The 25,420-nt window shown below is 42.6% G+C and overlaps 1 protein-coding gene across 1 annotated transcript in view; it reads right to left on the bottom strand.

Moving 5' to 3' along the window:
• si:dkey-71h2.2 (low density lipoprotein receptor adapter protein 1) overlaps positions 1 to 25,420 on the bottom strand; it is a 108,731-nt gene that overhangs the window by 37,042 nt on the left and 46,269 nt on the right. The window contains exons 2-3 of the mRNA XM_036976389.1: positions 20,423 to 20,565; positions 18,040 to 18,152 (exon numbers count right to left, since the gene is read on the bottom strand). Of these exons, the coding sequence (XP_036832284.1) occupies positions 18,040 to 18,152; positions 20,423 to 20,565 (256 nt within the window). The remainder of the gene's footprint in view (positions 1 to 18,039; positions 18,153 to 20,422; positions 20,566 to 25,420) is intronic.

Genomic DNA, 25,420 nt, shown 5'->3' with positions numbered 1-25,420 from the left:
ATAGACCACATTGCCCATCCTGTAATAACACTATAGACCACATTACCCATCCTATGATAACACTATAGACCACATTACCCATCCTGTAATAACACTATAGACCACATTACCCATCCTGTAATAACAGTATAGACCACATTACCCATCCTGTAATAACACTATAGACCACATTACCCATCCTGTAATAACACTATAGACCACATTACCCATCCTGTAATAACACTATAGACTACATTACCCATCCTGTAATAACACTATAGACCACATTGCCCATCCTGTAATAACACTATAGACCACATTACCCATCCTGTAATAACAGTATAGAACACATTACCCATCCTGTAATAACATTATAGACCACATTACCCATCCTGTAATAACACTATAGACCACATTACCCATCCTGTAATAACACTATAGACCACATTACCCATCCTGTAATAACACTATAGAACACATTACCCATCCTGTAATAACACTATAGAACACATTACCCATCCTGTAATAACAGTATAGACCACATTACCCATCCTGTAATAACACTATAGACCACATTACCCATCCTGTAATAACAGTATAGAACACATTACCCATCCTGTAATAACACTATAGACCACATTACCCATCCTGTAATAACAGTATAGAACACATTACCCATCCTGTAATAACACTATAGACCACATTACCCATCCTGTAATAACAGTATAGAACACATTACCCATCCTGTAATAACAGTATAGAACACATTACCCATCCTGTAATAACACTATAGACCACATTACCCATCCTGTAATAACACTATAGACCACATTACCCATCCTGTAATAACACTATAGACCACATTACCCATCCTGTAATAACACTATAGACCACATTACCCATCCTGTAATAACACTATAGACCACATTACCCATCCTGTAATAACACTATAGAACACATTACCCATCCTGTAATAGCACTATAGACCACATTACCCATCCTGTAATAACACTATAGACCACATTACCCATCCTGTAATAACAGTATAGAACACATTACCCATCCTGTAATAACAATATAGACCACATTACCCATCCTGTAATAACACTATAGACCACATTACCCATCCTGTAATAACACTATAGTCCACATTACCCATCCTGTAATAACACTATAGACCACATTACCCATCCTGTAATAACAGTATAGAACACATTACCCATCCTGTAATAACACTATAGAACACATTACCCATCCTATGATAACACTATAGACCACATTACCCATCCTGTAATAACACTATAGACCACATTACCCATCCTGTAATAACACTATAGACCACATTACCCATCCTGTAATAACACTATAGAACACATTACCCATCCTGTAATAACACTATAGACCACATTATCGATCCTGTAATAACATTATGGACCACATTACCGATCCTGGAAAAACACTATAGACCAATCCAACTCTTACTGTACCAGGTCCGGAGCCAGGTCTAAATCAGTCCCTGATTAGAGGGGAATCACCCACCTGGTGTCCCAGGTCTAAATCAGTCCCTGATTAGAGGGGAATCACCCACCTGGTGTCCCAGGTCTAAATCAGATCCTAATTAGAGGGGGAATCCCCCACCTGGTGTCCCAGGTCTAAATCAGTCCCTGATTAGAGGGGAATCACCCACCTGGTGTCCCAGGTCTAAATCAGTCCCTGATTAGAGGGGAATCACCCACCTGGTGTCCCAGGTCTAAATCAGTCCCTGATTAGAGGGGGGGGGGGGGGGGGGGGATTAAAATAAGGTACAGAACTGGCTTTGAGTACCGTTCCCTGTAAAAACACTATAGACCACTGATCTATACCAGATCTATCTTTCAACGACCAAAAACTATTGTAGCAAGTTAAGGCCATGGTGAGTGGTTGGTTTTAAAGGTGCAAATGTTTGTGTGTGTGTGTGTGCGTGCGTGTATTACGCTGTCTTTTTGTGTGTGTGTGTGTGTGTGTGTGTGTGTGTTTGTGTGTGTCTTAACTGCCTATCTAAAAGCAATCTAAACAAAGCTCACTAAAACATTCTGTTGGATGACAGCTCACAGCTTGCCAGTGATCCCTAATATATACAGTGTGTGTCCTTAATGGCATCCCTCTTCCCTACATAGTGCACTACTTTTGACCAGAGCCCTATGGGCACTATATAGCTAATAGGATGCCATTTAGGATGCAGGCACAGTGAATGCATTAGCTCTGTCATCTTTAAGTGGGCTAAAGGAAGCTACAGGAGATGGTATTGATTTAAACAGTCATCCCAAATGGCACCATATTTCCCTTTTATAGTGCACTACCAGCCTAGGAGTCTTGATCCAAAGAAGTGCACTATATGGGGAATACGGTGCCATTTGGGATGCATCCTTAAGCTTCTGCCTTTAAAGCTGAATGTTGGAGGTTACACATGCACACGTGCACGCACACAAATACACACACACAGGCTACGGATATAAAATAGCTATGTATATTAAGTGAACATCAGAGGCAGAGCACTGTACAGTGTTTAACCCCATCTCTCCGTAGTCTTCTGGCTTATTATAAACCCTTTAGTCACAGCTGTGTGCAGGTTGGACAAACCAGACGAGAACCATTTAAATTAGCATTCCTTTTCAATCCAAACTGGTAAGCTGGAACAAAGGCAAAACAATATTCTTGTCGCGGTATGATAGTGTGTTTGAAATCATATTCAGTTGCCATAACAGTCAGTTGATGGTACTCTGATGCTTCAGAGGCTGTTGATTGCCTACTGAGGCTGGCTCTAGCTAGTTAGCTCCGTTCTGTTCTAGCTAGTTAGCTCTGTTCTAGCAAGTTAGCACTGTTCTGTTCTAGCTAGTTAGCTTTGTTCTGTTCTAGCTAGTTAGCTCTGTTCTGTTCTAGCTAGTTAGCTCTGTTGTGTTCTAGCTAGTTAGCTCTGTTCTGTTCTAGCTAGTTAGCTCTGTTCCGTTCTAGCTAGTTAGCTCTGTTCTAGCTAGTTAGCTCTGTTCTGTTCTAGCTAGTCAGCTTTGTTCCGTTCCAGCTAGTTAGCTCTGTTCCGTTCTAGCTAGTTAGCTCTGTTCTGTTCTGTTCAAGCTAGTTAGCTTTGTTCTGTTCTAGCTAGTTATCTCTGTTCCGTTCTAGCTAGTTAGCTCTGTTCTGTTCTAGCTAGTTAGCTCTGTTCAGTTCTGTTCCAGCTAGTTAGCTATGTTCTGTCCAGCTAGTTAGCTCTGTTCTGTTCTAGCTAGTTAGCTCTGTTCTGTTCTAGCTAATTAGCTCTGTTCTGTTCTAGCTAGTTAACGCTGTTCTGTTCTACTTTGGTGTGTTCTACTTTGGTCTGTTCTACTCTACCTAGTTCTCTGTTCTGTTCTACTCTGTTCTGTTCTACTCTGTTCTGTTCTAGTCAGCTAGCTCTGTTCTGCTCATGAATGTAATTGAAAATCCCAATTAGTGTCTACTGTGGAGAAATCTTTCACACGCACTTAGATTTGACAGGGTCTGTGATGTCCGTGTGAACGTGTATCACAAGAATAGAGCCAAGGAAGCATTTCACACGCCAGATTGTTCAGAAGTGTGTGTGTGTGTGTGTGTGTGTGTGTGTGTGTGTGTGTGTGTTCTATAATGCATATTAGAGTTGAACCAATTGCCCTAACTGTAAGCCATACAAAAGATCAACAGAGAAACTACTGGACTAATTTGGACATTATTTGAGTAACTTTTTAATTTTTTTATTTTTTTTATTACAAACAAATAAGTTCATTTGTTTACGGTTCTAATTTGTTATATTTTAAAGAGTAATAATAAATCTAGTTTTTGTTCAATCCTGAACAAAAAAATCATGAATTAGCTTGTTTTGTGGTGTATCCCTTTTGTTGTCGCTCAAACCACATTAAAACAATAGATGTATAGTTATGAAAGGATTCCCCACTGCCTTTAACTCACACATCAAAGTACCTGTTTCCAATTATGTGCTAGGTTTCTAATCTATTAAACTTCACAGAGAGAAAGATTGAGAGCGGCAGAGAGAGAGAGAGAGAGAGAGAGAGAGAGAGAGAGAGAGAGAGAGAGAGATTGAATTATCTTGGACTGATGGGAGATGGTGTGGTATGGATCTGTGTTTGGACACAAGACTCCCTGTGTGTGCGTGTGTGTCTCCACTTCAAAAAGGACCTGACCTAACGAGCTAACCAAGTCATTAAATCCTCTATCAAACAACAAGCATGTAATAACCCTCACTCAGATCTCTCTCAGATGGATAAATGTTGCCTGGATGTATCTCTGACGCGCACCGTGACCCAAATAGCAATACCCAAGACACCCAACTATATCATATAATAACCCTCCGTGCAGTATCGGTTCGACTTGTCGTTTAGGGCCTGAATGTGGAACGCGAGGAGAAGTTGGAAGCAATGGCCTTAATAAATGTATGCTGCTGAAACAAGTTGGGATATACAGTGCCTTGCGAAAGTATTCAGCCCCCTTGAACTTTGCGACCTTTTGCCACATTCCAGGCTTCAAACATAAAGATATAAAACTGTATTGTTTTGTGAAGAATCAACAACAAGTGGGACACAATCATGAAGTGGAACGACATTTACTGGATATTTCAAACTTTTTTAACAAATCAAAAACTGAAACATTGGGCGTGCAAAATTATTCAGCCCCCTTAAGTTAATACTTTGTAGCGCCACCTTTTGCTGCGATTACAGCTGTAAGTCGCTTGGGGTATGTCTCTATCAGTTTTGCACATCGAGAGACTGAAATTTTTCCCCATTCCTCCTTGCAAAACAGCTCGAGCTCAGTGAGGTTGGATGGAGAGCATTTGTGAACAGCAGTTTTCAGTTCTTTCCACAGATTCTCGATTGGATTCAGGTCTGGACTTTGACTTGGCCATTCTAACACCTGGATATGTTATTTTTGAACCATTCCATTGTAGATTTTGCTTTATGTTTTGGATCATTGTCTTGTTGGAAGACAAATCTCCGTCCCAGTCTCAGGTCTTTTGCAGACTCCATCAGGTTTTCTTCCAGAATGGTCCTGTATTTGGCTCCATCCATCTTCCCATCAATTTTAACCATCTTCCCTGTCCCTGCTGAAGAAAAGCAGGCCCAAACCATGATGCTGCCACCACCATGTTTGACAGTGGGGATGGTGTGTTCAGCTGTGTTGCTTTTACGCCAAACATAACGTTTTGCATTGTTGCCAAAAAGTTCCATTTTGGTTTCATCTGACCAGAGCACCTTCTTCCACATGTTTGGTGTGTCTCCCAGGTGGCTTGTGGCAAACATTAAACAACACTTTTTATGGATATCTTTAAGAAATGGCTTTCTTCTTGCCACTCTTCCATAAAGGCCAGATTTGTGCAATATACGACTGATTGTTGTCCTATGGACAGAGTCTCCCACCTCAGCTGTAGATCTCTGCAGTTCATCCAGAGTGATCATGGGCCTCTTGGCTGCATCTCTGATCAGTCTTCTCCTTGTATGAGCTGAAAGTTTAGAGGGACGGCCAGGTCTTGGTAGATTTGCAGTGGTCTGATACTCCTTCCATTTCAATATTATCGCTTGCACAGTGCTCCTTGGGATGTTTAAAGCTTGGGAAATCTTTTTGTATCCAAATCCAGCTTTAAACCTCTTCACAACAGTATCTCGGACCTGCCTGGTGTGTTCCTTGTTCTTCATGATGCTCTCTGCGCTTTTAACGGACCTCTGAGACTATCACAGTGCAGGTGCATTTATACGGAGACATGATTACACACAGGTGGATTGTATTTATCATCATTAGTCATTTAGGTCAACATTGGATCATTCAGAGATCCTCGCTGAACTTCTGGAGAGAGTTTGCTGCACTGAAAGTAAAGGGGCTGAATAATTTTGCACGCCCAATTTTTCAGTTTTTGGTTTGTTAAAAAAGTTTGAAATATCCAATAAATGTCGTTCCACTTCATGATTGTGTTGTTGATTCTTGTTGATTCTTCACAAAAAAATACAGTTTTATATCTTTATGTTTGAAGCCTGAAATGTGGCAAAAGGTCGCAAAGTTCAAGGGGGCCGAATACTTTCGCAAGGCACTGTAATCAAGAAGTGGGAGTTACTAGCTAGGACTATAACACGTTTCACATATGAAGAGGGTATGTGTGTGTGTGTGCGTGTGTGTGTTCAGAGTCCTGAATCTGGTCGGATATTCAAGTTTCACAACATTCTTCCAATCCGTTGGGTCGGCTCACGGTTAAAAACAACTACGTTGACGGTCGGAAACATTTTAAATCAAGATAATATACTTTTAAAAAACCCTGGAGTTTGTTGCATTGCGTTGGGTTGTGAATTCCATTCTGTGACCGACAAAGCATTGAGAGTGTGTGTAGTCCTTGATTTGTGTAGTTCTAAAACCTTCTGGATTTGTCCATGAACAGAGCTAATGCCCCCCCCCCCCCTAGACGATTCAGTGAATGGTTTATTTTTTTAATGAGGCCAAATGTAGAAAATAGTTAAAAATAAAGAAAAACCCTTGGATGAGTAGTTATGTCCAAACTTTTTGTCACATCCTGATCTGTTTCACCTGTCATTGGGATTGTCTCCCCCCCCTCCAGGTGTCACCCATCTTCCCCATGATCCCCTGTGTATTTATACCTGTGTTCTCTGTTTGTCAAGCCTACCAGCGGTTTCCCCTTGCTCCTGTCTTTTTCCTAGTTTTCCCGGTTTTGACCATTCTGCCTAGCCTGACCCTGACCCTGAGCCTGCATGCCCTGACCCTGAGCCTGCCTGCCCTGACCCTGACCTTGAGCCTGCCTGCCCTGAGCCTGCATGCCCTGACCCTGACCCTGCCTGCCCTGACCCTGACCCTGAGCCTGACCCTGCCTGCCCTGAGCCTGCATGCCCTGACCCTGCCTGCCCTGACCCTGACCCTGAGTTTTTTTTTTTGTCTTTTATCTTTAGCCTGAACTGACAAAAAATAACATCAATAATCAATAACAGGAGACGGACTGTCACATTTCATCATGACTCAACTAAACGATGAGGTCTTGTTTCTGTTCCAGCTGTACAGCTGTGGTGAGGAGAGAGGAGAGAATACCAACCAAGATGTATAGTAAAAGCTGAGGATGTTTCCTCCTCTCTCCTCACCCCCCCACCCCCCTCTCCTCACCCCCCACCCCGCCTCACCAACCTCCCATCCCCCTTTCTCCTCACCCCCCTCTCTCCACCCCCTCCCACCCCCCCTCTCTCCACCCCCTCCCACTCCCCCTCTCCTCACCCTCCTCCTATCCACAGCCTCAGTGTTAGTTTTGCATTCGTTCAAGTCTGGCCTGAGGTGGTTTTCAATGCACACACACTCATTAAGAAACACACACAGCACCCCTTCCTCCTCCATACACAGCCCCCCCCACCACCACCATCCGTTTGACGTCCCTAGTATGGGCACAGAAGAGGACAATTATTACTGGGCTATGAAGAGAAATGTTTGTCAGATGGATAGAGAGAGACAAAGAGAGAGACAGAGAGGGAGTCTCCTCGGACAGGAGAGAAGGGAAAAGGAGGGGGCAAGGAGAAGATAGGGTGATGGAGAGGAGAGGAGGTGATGGAAAGGAGAGGGGGTGATGGAGGGGAGAAGAGGATGAAAGGGAAGGATGATTCCCCTGGCCCGTGGTCTGCTGTAGCTGATAAGAAGGCTACCCCTGCTGATCCGTCTTAACAGAGACACACACACACACACACACACACACACACACACACACACACACACACACACACACACTTGGATAAGACAAGATATGCTAACACAATCAACCCCCTCTTTCCAACACACACACTCCCCACTGGGAACAGACCTCAGTTCAACATCTAGTTTTGATTTCCACTTGGTTGAGTTGACAACTAATGTGAATTTAACATGACATCAACAAAAAACATTCAGCAGGTCATTGGATTTAGGTTAAAAAAATAAAATAATTACGTTGATTACTTTTTTGTAAATGCATTTAGTTTAGTTTTCCACGTTGATTCAACATCGTCACAGATTTGTTTTTTTTTATTTATTTTTTTTTTGGGGGGGGGGGGGTTGAAATGTCTTGGAAACAACATTTATTCAACCAGTTTCTGGCCAATGGGTCTCTTGTCCTGTGCGACAGCCCCACTCCCACTGATCCTAGTCCAGAAGGCCATATGAGGATCAGAGACTAGTCTGTATTACAATACCCTGGACCAAACACACACACACACACACACACACACACACACACACACATACACACGCTGGCAGGCATATTAAGGTACATTTTCAACTTCTCCTTGACACAGTCTGTAGTTCCCACTTAAAATGACCACCATCATTCCTGTTCCCTAGAACTCTTAAGGATTCATGCCACACTGACTACCAGCCTGTAGGACTCACTTCTGTAATCAGGAAGTGCTTTGAGAGGCTGGTTATGGCAACACATTATCTCTACCCATCCCAGACCTACTCCAATTTACATACCACCCCAACAGATCCATACTGTCCTCACCCACCTAGATAAGAGGAATACCTATGTGAGAATGCTGTTCATTGACTACAGCTCAGCGTTCAACACCATAACACCACAGCTCAGCGTTCAACACCATAGTGCCCTCCAATCTCATCACCAAGCTCAGGACGCGGGGACTGAACATCTCCCCTCTGCAACTGGATCCTGGACTTTCTGACGGGCCGAACCCCGAGTGGGTGAGGGTAGGCAACATCACCGCCGCCACACTGACCCCCAACACGGGGGCTCCACAGGGTTGTGTGCTTAGTCCCCTCCTGTACTCCCTGTTCACCCATGATTGCGTGACGACGCCAACACCATCATTAAGTTTGCTGACGACACAACGGTGGTAGGCCTGATCACAGACGACGATGAGTTAGCCTACAGGGAGGAGGTCAGAGACCTGGTAGTGTGGTGCCAGGACAACTTGATGCCTAGTCACCGTAACCCTATACATACAGTGAGCTCCAACAGTATTGGGACAGTGACACATGTTTTCTTGTTGTTGTTGTTTCTGTGTTCCAGCACTTTGGATTTGAAATGATACAATGACTACGGAGTTAAAGTGTAGAGTGTCAGCTTTAATTTTAGGGTATTTTCATCTATATCGGGTGAACTGTTTCGAAATTACAGCACTATTACGACCCCTCTATGGAAAGATGAGACTCTCACCAACACGTCGGTTGTTTTGTTCTAGGTTTCTGTATAGCACTTTGTGACATCGGCTGATGTAATAAAAGGGCTTTATAAAAAACATTTGATTGATTGATGCTTGAAAACCGTTGGTATGAGTTTCTTACTGTGGAATGCAGTGTTTGGTTTTCACCAGATATAAACGGGTCTCATCTCATCCAAAAAGTTGACTCAAGTTTAGACAAAAAAAAGCACCTGCGTGATCATCAAGACTCTTGGAAGAATGTTCGTTGGACAGATGAGTCAAAAGTATAACTTTTTAGAAGTTCTACTTTTTTTACTCATCAAATATACTTCCAAATATTATTTAATTTTTCTGAGACCTGTATTTGTGACCCACCAGATCTTTTCAGTCTTGTGTTCTTAACATCTGAAATGGTGTTTTTACATTGGAAAGATAGACTGAGTAAAGACTGAAGAGCTGCAAAATGACAATTTACATACGTGCAAGTAAATTGTCAAGTCCTTTGTCTGTAGTCTTTTTCTTTGTGTGTCAGACCCAAGTAAGACAAGCCTGTCGCCATTGGCATCAGCTAATTAGGATTAATTATTAAATTATTAAAATCAAATATCACTGTAGTTGTGGGGAAACAGGGGGGAAGTAATGAGTGATGCCGCTTTAAAAAAAAGTTAATACACTTATAATCCCATTTAGGAGAAAAAGGTTCATTTCAACATTGCGATCTGTCACACTTGCTCTACATAAATCCTTTTTGGAAACACATTTAGAAAAGGGAATCCTTTCACCAAATTGCCAAAATATTCATCTCACCACGGTACACCATCAGGCAAACCATTCACGGTATTATTGTTGTATAATAAAAGACACAGTTACAATGCTGTTCTCTGTTTACGCTCGTTTAGCAAAAACCCTCTAAAGCCTTAGACACACGCATCACCTAAATAATTCACGTTGGAACACGTGTGACTGTGGCCATGTGGTAAAGCAGTGAGGTAGTGCTTTAAAAAACCAAAAACAATAAACAAATCAAACAAACAACAATAAAATATTTTCTTAACTTCAAAACGCTAATGATCGTAGCCTACAATTAGGAAACCCTTAAAACACATGAATGTAAAAACGTTAAAAACATCTAGGCCTATATCATCAGATCCTTTGAGTAACTTTGGTTCAGGTTATGATATGAACAAATTAATCTGGGAGCATATTTCCATGGATTTTTTCATTGCAAAAGTCCTGATCTTCTGAAAAATATATGTTTGCTGGGTTGTGTCCAGTCCCGGGGGATGTTTTCACCTCTCTGGGAGGAACATTGCACAGTGAAAGCTCCTTGGCCACAACATCACCAGGCTCCAGACCATGACAGCTGTAAAGGAGGAAAACAGACTAAAAAACAGGAGGAAAACAGACTAAAATAGACAAGACATCACATACCAGCAATAACATTCATTGTCCCCCATGTTCAACCAATCAGCTCAAAGTACAAAGACAAAATACCCCGAAGTGTTGCTTGTCCTCGATCATCTCCTTGTACTGGTGGCGGAGAGCAGGTTTATGTTGAAAGTCAAATTCCAGGATAATAGGTTAAAACATTAATTCATGTCATATAGCTTGTTATTGCCAGTTAAACGCTACAGCTGTACTTAACCTGCTTTCAGCCCAACAATGGCAATGCAGACAAGATAATTAGCTAGATTTGGCACACATTTAGCTTCATGATTACCAGCTGGCTGGATGTAAATGGTATTCATCTAGCTAGCCAGCTAGTTGAATAATCCAATAGCTAGCCAGCTAGTTGAATAATCCAATAGCTAGCCAGCTAGTTGAATAATCCAATAGCTAGCCAGCTAGTTGAATAATCCAATAGCTAGCCAGCTAGTTGAATAATCCAATAGCTAGCCAGCTAGTTGAATAATCCAATAGCTAGCCAGCTAGTTGAATAATCCAATAGCTAGTCAGCTAGTTGAATAATCCAATAGCTAGTCAGCTAGTTGAATAATCCAATAGCTAGTCAGCTAGTTGAATAATCCAATAGCTAGCTAGCTAGTTAACTATCATTTCACACTTAGCACGTGTCCCTATAACATAAAATGGGGTTTGATTTAGCATTCGCAACACAGGGACTATTCTCAGTAGCTAGCTAGTTAAAACATGAAAAAGACAATCTTGATTTAGCACAGTGGTGTCCAACCTTTTTCAGGTTAATGCACCATATTTTGATCTGCCCAGAGTTATTTAACTAGGCAAGTCAGTTAAGAACAAATTATTATTTTCAATGACGGCCTAGGAACAGTGTTTTAACTGAACTGTTCAGGGGCAGAAAGACAGATGTTCACCTTGTCAACTCAGGGATTTGAACCTGCAACCTTTCGGATGCTAGTCCAACACTCTAACCACTATGCTACGCTGTGGTCCTAGTACCCCCTGGTCGGGGAACCACTGGTTTAGCACATCAGCAATCAACATTAAACAGCAGAATGCAACTGGCCAGCTCAACGAGCTGTCTTAACGTCGCTTCGTCCCGCAACGAGCCATCTGTAAACAATAGCTCTAATGCGTAATGAAGCAAGCTATAACTGTCTAGCTATATAGCTAACAATTAGATAGCAATGGAAATGACTTTAAAAAAAAAAAACATTTACAGTTGAGACAATAAACATATGTACATGTAGCTATCTTGGTATTTTAACTGTAGGCTCTTACCGGTGTTACCGGATGATGATGATTCACAGACGGCAGACTGAAACCCTTTCAAAATAAATCTTCACGCTCGGCTTCAACCTGCTTTAGCCACCGAAAACAGCTTTAGTTGATACCAGCAGCTGTATTCAGGACAACACTGGTATTGAAAGCTGTAGCTACACTTTGCACGTAGTCAATGATGAAATGATTAGTAAATCCAATGGGTGGTTCATGTATCCACGGTAGCAGAGAGCAGCATTGTGTCATTATCTCAACCAATCATGGCTAGGCAAGATTCAGTATTTTATCCATGTCTAAACAGTTCAGTGATTTCAGCTTTGATGTATATATATTTACAGATTACATACACGTTTGTTATTAAGGCACATGAAAGTTCACATGTTCAAGAAGGCATTTCTGCCTAAAAACGCATTTTAATGAAAAACTTTTTTTTTTTTTACGTTCAAATGTCCTGTGTGTGTTCAGTGTGTGTTCAGTGTGTGTTCAGTGTGTGTTCAGTGTGTGTTCAGTGTGTGTTCAGTGTGTGTTCAGTGTGTGTTCAGTGTGTGTTCAGTGTGTGTTCAGTGTGTGTTCAGTGTGGCCAGATTTCTGTAATGGGCACATTTTAATATCAAATAAATATAACTTTATAAGACTACCTCGAGTATATTAAAAGTTGGTATTGTCAAATAAACTACAAAATACAACTATTTTCTGCCCAGGTCTGTTAAATACACCTATAAGTGCATTTGTCACAATATTTTTGGTCCCCTAAAATGGGGGGGACTATGTAGAAAAAGTGCTGTAATTTCTAAACGGTTCACCCGATACGGATGAAAATACCCTCAAATTAAAGATGACAGTCTGCACTTTAGCCTCATAGTCATTGTATCGTTTTAAATCCAAAGTGCTGGAACACAGAAACAACAACAACAAGAAAACATGTCTCACTGTCCCAATACAGTGCCTTGCGAAAGTATTCGGCCCCCTTGAACTTTGCGACCTTTTGCCACATTTCAGGCTTCAAACATAAAGATATAAAACTGTATTTTTTTGTGAAGAATCAACAAGAATCAACAACACAATCATGAAGTGGAACGACATTTATTGGATATTTCAAACTTTTTTAACAAATCAAAAACTGAAAAATTTGGCGTGCAAAATTATTCAGCCCCTTTACTTTCAGTGCAGCAAACTCTCTCCAGAAGTTCAGTGAGGATCTCTGAATGATCCAATGTTGACCTAAATGACTAATGATGATAAATACAATCCACCTGTGTGTAATCAAGTCTCTGTATAAATGCACCTGCACTGTGATAGTCTCAGAGGTCCGTTAAAAGCGCAGAGAGCATCATGAAGAACAAGGAACACACCAGGCAGGTCCGAGATACTGTTGTGAAGAAGTTTAAAGCCGGATTTGGATACAAAAAGATTTCCCAAGCTTTAAACATCCCAAGGAGCACTGTGCAAGCGATAATATTGAAATGGAAGGAGTATCAGACCACTGCAAATCTACCAAGACCTGGCCGTCCCTCTAAACTTTCAGCTCATACAAGGAGAAGACTGATCAGAGATGCAGCCAAGAGGCCCATGATCACTCTGGATGAACTGCAGAGATCTACAGCTGAGGTGGGAGACTCTGTCCATAGGACAACAATCAGTCGTATATTGCACAAATCTGGCCTTTATGGAAGAGTGGCAAGAAGAAAGACATTTCTTAAAGATATCCATAAAAAGTGTCGTTTAAAGTTTGCCACAAGCCACCTGGGAGACACACCAAACATGTGGAAGAAGGTGCTCTGGTCAGATGAAACCAAAATGGAACTTTTTGGCAACAATGCAAAACATTATGTTTGGCGTAAAAGCAACACAGCTGAACACACCATCCCCACTGTCAAACATGGTGGTGGCAGCATCATGGTTTGGGCCTGCTTTTCTTCAGCAGGGACAGGGAAGATGGTTAGAATTGATGGGAAGATGGATGGAGCCAAATACAGGACCATTCTGGAAGAAAACCTGATGGAGTCTGCAAAAGACCTGAGACTGGGACGGAGATTTGTCTTCCAACAAGACAATGATCCAAAACATAAAGCAAAATCTACAATGGAATGGTTCAAAAATAAACATATCCAGGTGTTAGAATGGCCAAGTCAAAGTCCAGACCTGAATCCAATCGAGAATCTGTGGAAAGAACTGAAAACTGCTGTTCACAAATGCTCTCCATCCAACCTCACTGAGCTCGAGCTGTTTTGCAAGGAGGAATGGGAAAAAATTTCAGTCTCTCGATGTGCAAAACTGATAGAGACATACCCCAAGCGACTTACAGCTGTAATCGCAGCAAAAGGTGGCGCTACAAAGTATTAACTTAAGGGGGCTGAATAATTTTGCACGCCCAATTTTTCAGTTTTTGATTTGTTAAAAAAGTTTGAAATATCCAATAAATGTCGTTCCACTTCATGATTGTGTCCCGCTTGTTGTTGATTCTTCACAAAAAAATACAGTTTTATATATTTATGTTTGAAGCCTGAAATGTGGCAAAAGGTCGCAAAGTTCAAGGGGGCCGAATACTTTCGCAAGGCACTGTACTGTTGGAGCTCACTGTATCTGCCTCTATCACTCCAGTATCCCTGTACATTGTTAATATGGTATAGGAACTGACCCTGTATATAGTATGTTTACCCCTCTACATATCTACCTCCATCACTCCAGTATCCCTGTACATTGTTAATATGGTACAGGAACTGACCCTGTATATAGTCACCTTACACCTCTACATATCTACCTCCATCACTCCAGTATCCCTGTACATTGTTAACATGGTACTGACCCTGTAATTAGTCACGTTACCCCTCTACATATCTACCTCCATCACTCCAGTATCCCTGTACATTGTTAACATGGTACTGACCCTGTAATTAGTCACGTTACCCCTCTACATATCTACCTCCATCACTCCAGTATCCCTGTACATTGTTAATATGGTACTGACCCTGTATATAGTATGTTTACCCCTCTATACAGCTTCTTTCTCATGTTCTTCTTTTTTTTATTGTGTGTTTTTGTTCTACCTTGTTATTTTTAGGGCAAGAAAGACATTTCACTGAACTTGTGCATAAGGACATTAAATATTAAGGATCGGACCGTTTTCTTTTTAAAATTTCAATTTTTTGAATATAAAACATGTATTTTATCAAACAAAAGTATGCTACTGTACTGTTGGTTAAGGGTGTAAAGTTTGATTTGATTAAATTTTATCTCTGGGACCCTCAAGCTTTCAAATCAGAGCCAGATTACTGAATGTAAGTACATTATTTACCTTCACATGGGAATGTATCAAAACAGTTGCCGTGATAAGTGTTTTGTTGTTGTAGACTATCCTCAGAAAATAGCGTGGTTTTTACAGTAGCTATTAAATGTCCATGTCCCGGAATTGGCTGTTGTTTACAACGTTGTTTACAACGTCAATCTTGTCACATATTGAGCAACAACTGTGCCGGTTTAGGGACACCGATCCCGTAGAGGTTATTAAAACTTGAAACACACACATATACACACCATCACGTAGGGGGGAGCCTCATCCTCACATACACACAATCACGTAGGGCGGAGGTTTAGGAATAGGGTTAGGGATAGGGATAGGGTTATGGTTATGGATAGGGTTAGGGTTAGGAATAGGGTTTATTACAAATAAAAAACAGAACTTATTTACATAAGTATTCAGACCCTTTCCTATGAGACTTGACATTGATCTCAGGTACATCCTGTTTCCATTGATCATCCTTGATATATTTCTACAACTTGATTGGAGTCCACCTGTAGTAAATTCAATTGATTGGACATGATTTGGAAAGGCACACATCTGTCTATATAAGGTCCTACAGTTGACAGTGCATGTCAGAGCAAAAACCAAGCCATGAGGTCAAAGGAATTGTCCGTAGAGCTCCGAGACAGGATTGTGTCGAGGCACAGATCTGGGGAAGGGTACCAAGAACACAGTGGCCTCAATCATCCTTAAATGGAAGAGGTTTAGAACAACCAAGATTCTTCCTAGAGCTGGCAGCCTGGCCAAACTGAGCAATAGGGAGATAAGGGCCTTGGTCAGGGAGGTGACCAAGAACCCGATGGTCACTCTGACAGAGCTCCAGAGTTCCTCTGTGGAGATGGGAGAACCTTCCAGAAGGACAACCATCTCTGCAACATTCTACCAATCAGGCCTTTATGGTAGAGTGGCCAGACGGAAGCCACTCCTCACTAAAAGGCACATGACAGCCCTATTGGAGTTAAAGGACTTTCAGAAAATGAAAAACAAGATTCTCTGGTCTGATGAAACCAAGTGTTACGGATACAGGTGTCCTGTGTGTATTTGTTTTCTCTCCTTCTGTCCTAGTCACAGGTGCCACTCATTAGTCGCCAATCAGTCGCTAATCTGAAGACACACCTGCTCCTTTTCCCTTACCAAATCACACCCCCTTTCCCTTGGTTTAAATGAAACCCAATCAGTTGTCTCTGGAGATCTCTCTTTTGTTTTTGTGCCTACATCTCACTTTGTCCGTTATCCTGTGAGTATCTATTGTTGTGGTGTTTGACCTATGCCGAGACCCTACTGGGCTGAAACCCTACTGAGCTGAGACACTACTGGGCTGAGACCCACTGTGGCTGAGACCCTACTGAGCTGAGACCCTACAGAGCTGAGACCCTACTGAGCTGAGACCCTACTGGGCTGAGACCCTACTGGGCTGAGACCCTTCTAAGCTGAGACCCTACTGGGCTGAGACCCTACTGAGCTGAGACCCGCTGTGGCTGAGACCCTACTGAGCTGAGACCCTACTGAGCTGAGACCCTACAGAGCTGAGACCCTACTGATCTGAGACCCTACTGAGCTGAGACACTACAGAGCTGAGACCCTACTGGGCTGAGACGTTCTCTATGATGTCATTATGATGTCATATTGTTTACCTGTATATGGAGACGTTCTCTATGATGTCATTATGATGTCATATTGTTTACCTGTATATGGATAAGTTCTCTATGATGTCATTATGATGTCGTATTGTTTACCTGTATATGGAGACATTCTCTATGATGTCATTATGATGTCGTATTGTTTACCTGTATATGGAGACGTTCTCTATGATGTCATTATGATGTCGTATTGTTTACCTGTATATGGAGACGTTCTCTATGATGTCATTATGATGTCGTATTGTTTACCTGTATATGGAGACGTTCTCTATGATGTCATTATGATGTCGTATTGTTTACCTGTATATGGAGACATTCTCTATGATGTCATTATGATGTCGTATTGTTTACCTGTATATGGAGACGTTCTCTATGATGTCATTATGATGTCGTATTGTTTACCTGTATATGGAGACGTTCTCTATGATGTCATTATGATGTCGTATTGTTTACCTGTATATGGAGACGTTCTCTATGATGTCATTATGATGTCGTATTGTTTACCTGTATATGGAGACGTTCTCTATGATGTCATTATGATGTCGTATTGTTTACCTGTACATAATACGTCTATGATGTCATTATGATGTCGTATTGTTTACCTGTATATGGAGACGTTCTCTATGATGTCATTATGATGTCGTATTGTTTACCTGTACATAATACGTCTATGATGTCATTATGATGTCGTATTGTTTACCTGTATATGGAGACATTCTCTATGATGTCATTATGATGTCGTATTGTTAACCTGTATATGGAGACGTTTTCTATGATGTCGTATTGTTTACCTGTATATGGAGACGTTCTCTATGATGTCATTATGATGTCGTATTGTTTACCTGTACATAATACGTCTATGATGTCATTATGATGTCGTATTGTTTACCTGTATATGGAGACATTCTCTATGATGTCATTATGATGTCGTATTGTTAACCTGTATATGGAGACGTTCTCTATGATGTCATTATGATGTCGTATTGTTTACCTGTATATGGAGACGTTCTCTATGATGTCATTATGATGTCGTATTGTTTACCTGTATATTGAGACGTTCTCTATGATGTCATTATGATGTCGTATTGTTTACCTGTATATGGATACGTTCTCTATGATGTCATTATGATGTCGTATTGTTTACCTGTATATGGAGACGTTCTCTATGATGTCATTATGATGTCGTATTGTTTACCTGTATATGGAGACGTTCTCTATGATGTCATTATGGTGTCGTATTGTTTACCTGTATATGGAGACGTTCTCTATGAGGTCCAGTGTCTCTGTGTCTGTGATGATGATTCCTTTAGGAGAGATGGTCAAGGTCACCTTACGGAACTTCTTAGCACTGGCCCGGGCCTGGGATGACGCAAACACGCACAAGAAGGAATTATAATCTGGCTGTGTCCTCAATCACATCCTATTCCATATACTTCACTAAACATTTAGTGCACCGCATAGGGAGTAGCTACCAAAGTAGTGCACTATATTGGGAGTAGCTATCATTTTGATAGTAGTGCGAATATAGGGAGTAGCCACCATTTTGATCGTAGTGTACTATATAGGGAGTAGCTAGGAGAGGAGAAAAAAAGAGGAAGAAAGGAAGAGAGGGGAAGAGAGGAGAAGAGAGGAAGAGAAGGAGAGGAGAGAGAGGAAGAGGACAGGAGAGGACAGAAGGAGAGGAGGAGAGGAGAGGAGAGAGAGGAAGAGGAGAGGAGGAGAGGACAGGAGAGGACAGAAGAAGGAGAGGAGGAAAGGAAGAGAGGAAGAGAGGAGAGGAAGAGTGGAGGAGAGAAGACAGAGACGAGAGGAGAGGAAGAGACGAGAGGAGGACTTGTCAAGGACGATGTGAATGGTGCCATCTCATCTTCCTCTTCTGGTGTGGCCTCCATCCCCTGTAGACAATAACAGTATCATGGAGCTAACAGGCCTCCATCCCCTGTAGACACTAACAGTATCATGGAGCTAACAGGCCTCCTCCCCTGTAGACAATAACAGTATCATGGAGCTAACAGGCCTCCTCTCTGTAGACAATAACAGTATCATGGAGCTAACAGGCCTCCTCTCTGTAGACATTAACAGTAGCATGGAACTAACAGGCCTCCTCTCTGTAGACATTAACAGTAGCATGGAGCTAACAGGCCTCCTCCCTGGAGACAATAACAGTATCATGGAACTAACAGGCCTCCTCCCTGTAGACACTAACAGTAGCATGGAGCTAACAGGCCTCCTCCCTGGAGACAATAACAGGCCTCCTCCCTGTAGACACTAACAGTAGCATGGAGCTAACAGTATTTTAACAAAGCATATGTAAAATCCGAGATGGAGGCAATAGTGTTATAACGAGAAGTGAGGATGTTGTTTTAAGCTGTGGGAGTTTTACTGTCATTATTAAAGTATTAGTAGGTTTTTTTTCTGCCAGGTTCAGTCCCTGGGTTTAGATGTAACCTCAGCTGATGGAAAATGACTGGCAAACAATTATCCTAATAACACTGTTTAGGATGCTTGGTTTCCAAGGGAACTGGGAGACAATTGACTTCCGGTGTTATTTCTCCTTCGACAGTAAATGAATTGAATCTTACTCCAGCTGGTCTGGCTGGGGGTCTGGTTGAGGTGTGTGTGTGTGTGTGTGTGTGAGTGAGTGAGTGAGAGAGAGAAACTGGGGGTCATTTAAATGCTTTCATGTGTATTTGTCCCAGTAGGTGGTTATAGAAATAAGTTTGATTACAGCTTCAGAAAACATAATAAAAAAAATTAAAAAATTGTAAAACAGCCTAGTGTTATAGACAGACAGACAGACCACCCTTGAGTTGCAAGGCTGCTGTGTTGTGCTGTTAAGTTGGTGTGTGTGTGTGTGTGTGTGTGTGTGTGTGTCATGTAGTTATGTTGTAACTGGAGCACATTGGGCTGCTGACAGATAATCCTGGTGTCAGTGTGCTTCCAATATGACCTTCATGCTAACATGCTAACACTGTCTGGATCAGTAGACCAGAGCACCAGCAGAATGCTTGGATTCAGAGTATCTGGATCAGTAGACCAGAGCACCAGCAGAATGCTTGGATTCAGAGTATCTGGATCAGTAGACCAGAGCACCAGCAGAATGCTTGGATTCAGAGTATCTGGATCAGTAGACCAGAGCACCAGCAGAATGCTTGGATTCAGAGTATGTGGATCAGTAGACCAGAGCACTAGCAGAACGCTTGGATTCAGAGTATCTGGATCAGTAGACCAGAGCACTAGCAGAATGCTTGGATTCAGAGTATCTTATGAGGCCATCAAATCAACACAGGATGTAATTTGATCAGCTAAAAAGGATTAGTAGACTGTGTGAATATAATAATAATACATTTAATTTGTAAAGTGCTTTTCTCAAACCCAAGGCGCTAATATGTCTTTATCAAAAAACTATGAACTATCATACTACTCTAGGCAGGCAGGCAGGCGGGTGGGCAGGCAGGCGGGCAGGCAGGTAGGCAGGCAGGCAGGCAGGTAGGCAGGTAGGCTGGCAGGCAGGCAGGCAGGTAGGCAGACAGACAGACAGACAGGCAGACAGGCAGGCAGGCAGGCAGACAGACAGGCAGGCAGACAGACAGGCAGGCAGGCAGGCAGGCAGGCAGGCCATAACTCACCGTAGAGACTATCCTGTGTATAGCTGCAGCGGCCATGTCCTCTCCTTTAGGCTGTCCCACCAGAGTCATCCCCAGGTACTTGACCTGGAAAACCATCCCTTCCAATAGGGTCTCCTTGGTGTCTGTCCAGTTCTCCGGCAGCTCTGATTGGACAGAAAACACAACGCGTGTACAATTAATGGGATGTGATTGGACAAATGGTTAAAAGTTTAATTTGTGATTGGGGACGAAATGTGATTGGTGGAAATACTGTATCGAAAGCAAAATATCAACCAATGTAAATATAGCAAAAAATACCATGTATGTACACTGAACAAAAATATAAACGCAGCATGCAACAATTTCAAAGATTTTACTGAGATACAGTTCACCTCTATTTAGTTATTTATCTATTTATTTCACACGACTGGGAATACAGATATGCATCTGTTACGAATCCCTTTTGGCCCGACAGTCTAGGGGGGATGGTAGTGAGACCCGTAACATAACTCATGTAAATTATAATTGTGACAAAGTGAGTGTGAACGAAATAACCACGACAACCGAAATAATACCGTCAAACTCAGGGTTTATTTATAAACACACGGTAATGGGGGGAGCAGGAAAAAGGGGCTGAGCTGGACCCAAGGAAAGAAACAATAAATATACAAAAACACCCCTAAGCTAGACTAGCCTACTTTAACAACAGCTAACTAACTAACCAAAAATACAGTGGGTGGTCCGCCCAGTTCTAACTAGTGTGTTTAACAAAGTTCACCTACGGGTAGTGTATGCCCATGGGCGACTTGTCTTGGTTTCCCCCTTTTCCCACCAGCAACAAACACCATAACCAAAACAATACTCACAGGAGATGACAAAGTGCTTTGGAGGTGCTCAAACAAAAGGAAAGGTTAATTTATACACAGAGAGCGAGCGAAGAACAGAGATCTACAACATGGCATTACAAAGATTGAGCTACCGAAATCTATGAAGAACAGAGATCTACCCACATGGCATTACAAAGATCGAGCTACTGAAATCTATGAAGAACAGAGATCTATCAACATGGCATTACAAAGAGATTGAGCTACCGAAATCTATGATGAACAGAGATCTACCCACATGGCATTACAAAGAGATTGAGCTACTGAAATCTATGAAGAACAGAGATCTACCCACATGGCATTTACAAAGAGATTGAGCTCCTGAGAAAACAAATGATGGGGTTTTTAAACCATGGGGAAGGACCTGTGATAGGGTAGGAAACAGGAGGAGGTGTGTCTTCTGATTGATGGGTTGATTGTTGACTGATTGGGGAGTGATGATGTTCACCTGTGAGGGGAGACGGAGAGAAAAGAAACACACACAGGATACACACACAGGATACACACACAGGATCCTTGTATCCGTAACAGCATCTGTTGGTCATAGATGCCTTAATAAAAAGGTAGGGGGCGTGGAACAGAAAACCAGTCAGTATCTGGTGTGACCACCAATTGCTTCATGCAGTGTGACGCATCTCCTTCACATAGAGTTGTTCAGGCTGTTGATTTGTGGCCTGTGCAATGTCGTCCCTCTCCTCTTCAATGGCTGTGTGAAGTTGCTGGATGTTGGCCTGAACTGGAACACGCTGTCGTACACGTCAATCCAGAGCATCCCAAACATGCTCAATGGGTGACATGACTGGTGCGTGTGCAGGCCATTGAAGAACTGGGACATTTTCAGCTTCCAGGGATGGTGTACAGATCCTTGCGACATGGGGCTGTGCATTATCATGCTGAAACATGAGGTGATGACGGAGGATGAATGGCACGACAATGGCCCTCAGGATGTTGTCACTGTATCTCTGTGCATTCAAATTGCCATCGATAAAATCCAATTGTGTTTGTTGTCCGTAGCTTATACCTGCCCATATCATAACTCCACCATGGGGAACTCTGTTCACAATGTTGACATCAGCAAACCACTCGCCCACACAACAACATACATGCTGTCTGCCATCTGCTCAGTACATTTGAAACCGGGATTCATCCCTAAAGAACGTCTCCAGTGTGCCAGTGGCCATCGAAGGTGAGCATTTTCCCACTGAAGTCGGGTTACGACGCCAAACTACAAGGCCCTGGTGAGGACGACGAGCACGCAGAGGAGTTTCACTGAGACGGTTTGTGGAGAGTGGCTGGTCTTAGATGATCCCGCAGGTGAAGAAGCTGAATGTGGAGGTCCTGGGCTGGCTGGTTACACTTGACCTGCGGTTGTGAGGCCGGTTGGATGTACTGACAAATTCTCTAAAATTAAATTAGTAGAGAAAAGAACATTAAATTATCTGGCAACTGTTCTGGTGGACATTCCTGCAGTCAGCATGCCAAATTGCACAATCCTTCAAACCTGGAGACATTGTGTTGTGTGACACAACTGCACATTTTAGAGTGGCCATTTATTGTCCCCAGCGCAAGGTGCACCTGTGTAATGACCATGCTGTTGTATCAGCTTCTTGATATGCAACAGCTGTCAGGAGGGATGGATTATCTTGAGAAAGGAGAAGTACTCACTAACAAGGAGAAATGCTCACTAACAGTGATGTAAACACATTTCTGCATAAAATTGAGAGAAAGACAAATACGCTTCTCGTGCATATGGAACATTTCTGGTTACTGTCAGCCATTGCCAAGCTGATCTGACCCATTCTGATGACATATGTTACAGCCTCATTCTATAATTTATTTAAAAAAAAAAAAATCTTCATCAGTCTACACACAATACCGCATAATGACAAAACTAACAGGTTTAAAAAATTTGGGCAAATATTAATCAGAACGTGCATGCAATTTTTATTTATTTTATAAAAACCTGTTTTCGCTTCATCGTTATGGGGTATTATGTGTAGATTGACGAGGATTTTTATATATTTAATCCATTTAGAATAAGGCTGTAACGTAACAAAATGTGGAATTTTTTTAATTTTACCATTATTTAACTAGGCAAGTCAGTTAAGAACAAATTCTTATTTTCAATGACGGCCTAGGAACAGTGGGTTTAGCTGCCTGTTCAGGGGGCAGAACAACAGATTGATAAATGAAGCTAAAGCAGCCAAAGAAGAAACACACCACACGTTGTTGTTTTTTTTTAAAGTTCGAGCGCGATAATAAATGCATCGGTTTGCTTCTAATATTTCCGTATGTGTGTTTTATTTTTTTCCATTACTCATTAGCGGGGCCTGATGTGGTTATTTCAATGAAAACACTGGAGAACAATGGTTTTCTTCCTTGGTAGGTTTTGAAAAAAAAAATTAACATCACTCCTGTAGAATGTATTGTACGTTCAGGAGAATCGATTCTCACTGCAACTTCACCAGACAGCCCCTGAATTCACTCCCCCACTGTGAACCTCAACATCAGATTTTGTGGTAATTTGACCTGACTGCTAGCCATGGTGCTAAATATCCAATATTGCCAGTATGGAAAAGGGCAAATATGTATTGCACGGCTCCCCTCAAAAGGTCTCTTCCAGTGAAACAGGTTGTGAACCCCACCCTAGACAGATACTGTAGGCTGTAGACAGGGTGGGGGTGGGGATGGAGTAGACAGATACTGTAGATAGGGTGGAGTGGGGATGGAGTAGACAGATGCTATAGATAGGGTGGAGTGGGGATGGAGTAGACAGATACTGTAGGCTGTAGACAATGTGGAGTGGGGATGGAGTAGACAGATGCTGTAGATAGGGTGGAGTGGGGATGGAGTAGACAGATACTGTAGATAGGGTGGAGTGGGGATGGAGTAGACAGATACTGTAGATAGGGTGGAGTGGGGATGGAGTAGACAGATACTGTAGATAGGGTGGAGTGGGGATGGAGTAGACAGATGCTATAGATAGGGTGGAGTGGGGATGGAGTAGACAGATACTGTAGATAGGGTGGAGTGGGGATGGAGTAGACAGATACTGTAGGCTGTAGACAATGTGGAGTGGGGATGGAGTAGACAGATGCTGTAGATAGGGTGGAGTGGGGATGGAGTAGACAGATACTGTAGATAGGGTGGAGTGGGGATGGAGTAGACAGATGCTGTAGATAGGGTGGAGTGGGGATGGAGTAGACAGATACTGTAGACAGGGTGGGGGTGGGGATGGAGTAGACAAATGCTGTAGACAGGGTGGGGGTGGGGATGGAGTAGACAGATACTGTAGACAATGTGGAGTGGGGATGGAGTAGACAGATACTGTAGATAGGGTGGAGTGGGGATGGAGTAGACAGATACTGTAGATAGGGGTGGAGTGGGGATGGAGTAGACAGATACTGTAGACAGGGTGGGGGTGGGGATGGAGTAGACAGATACTGTAGACAATGTGGAGTGGGGATGGAGTAGACAGATACTGTAGACAGGGTGGGGGTGGGGATGGAGTAGACAGATGCTGTAGACAGGGTGGGGGTGGGGATGGAGTAGACAGATACTGTAGATACTGTGGAGTGGGGATGGAGTAGACAGATGCTGTAGATAGGGTGGAGTGGGGATGGAGTAGACAGATGCTGTAGATAGGGTGGAGTGGGGATGGAGTAGACAGATGCTGTAGATAGGGTGGAGTGGGGATGGAGTAGACAGATACTATAGACAGGGTGGGGGTGGGGATGGAGTAGAGAGATACTGTAGATAGGGTGGAGTGGGGATGGAGTAGACAGATACTGTAGATAGGGTGGAGTGGGGATGGAGTAGACAGATGCTGTAGATAGGGGTGGAGTGGGGATGGAGTAGACAGATACTGTAGACAGGGTGGAGTGGGGATGGAGTAGAGAGATACTGTAGATAGGGTGGAGTGGGGATGGAGTAGACAGATACTGTAGATAGGGTGGAGTGGGGATGGAGTAGAGAGATACTGTAGATAGGGTGGAGTGGGGATGGAGTAGACAGATACTGTAGATAGGGTGGAGTGGGGATGGAGTAGACAGATGCTATAGATAGGGTGGAGTGGGGATGGAGTAGACAGATACTGTAGATACTGTGGAGTGGGGATGGAGTAGACAGATACTGT

This window comes from Oncorhynchus mykiss, chromosome 4 (genome assembly GCF_013265735.2).
Source record: "Oncorhynchus mykiss isolate Arlee chromosome 4, USDA_OmykA_1.1, whole genome shotgun sequence".
NCBI classification, from domain to species: Eukaryota; Metazoa; Chordata; class Actinopteri; order Salmoniformes; family Salmonidae; genus Oncorhynchus; species Oncorhynchus mykiss.
This window is presented reverse-complemented; position numbering and strand designations above follow the sequence as displayed.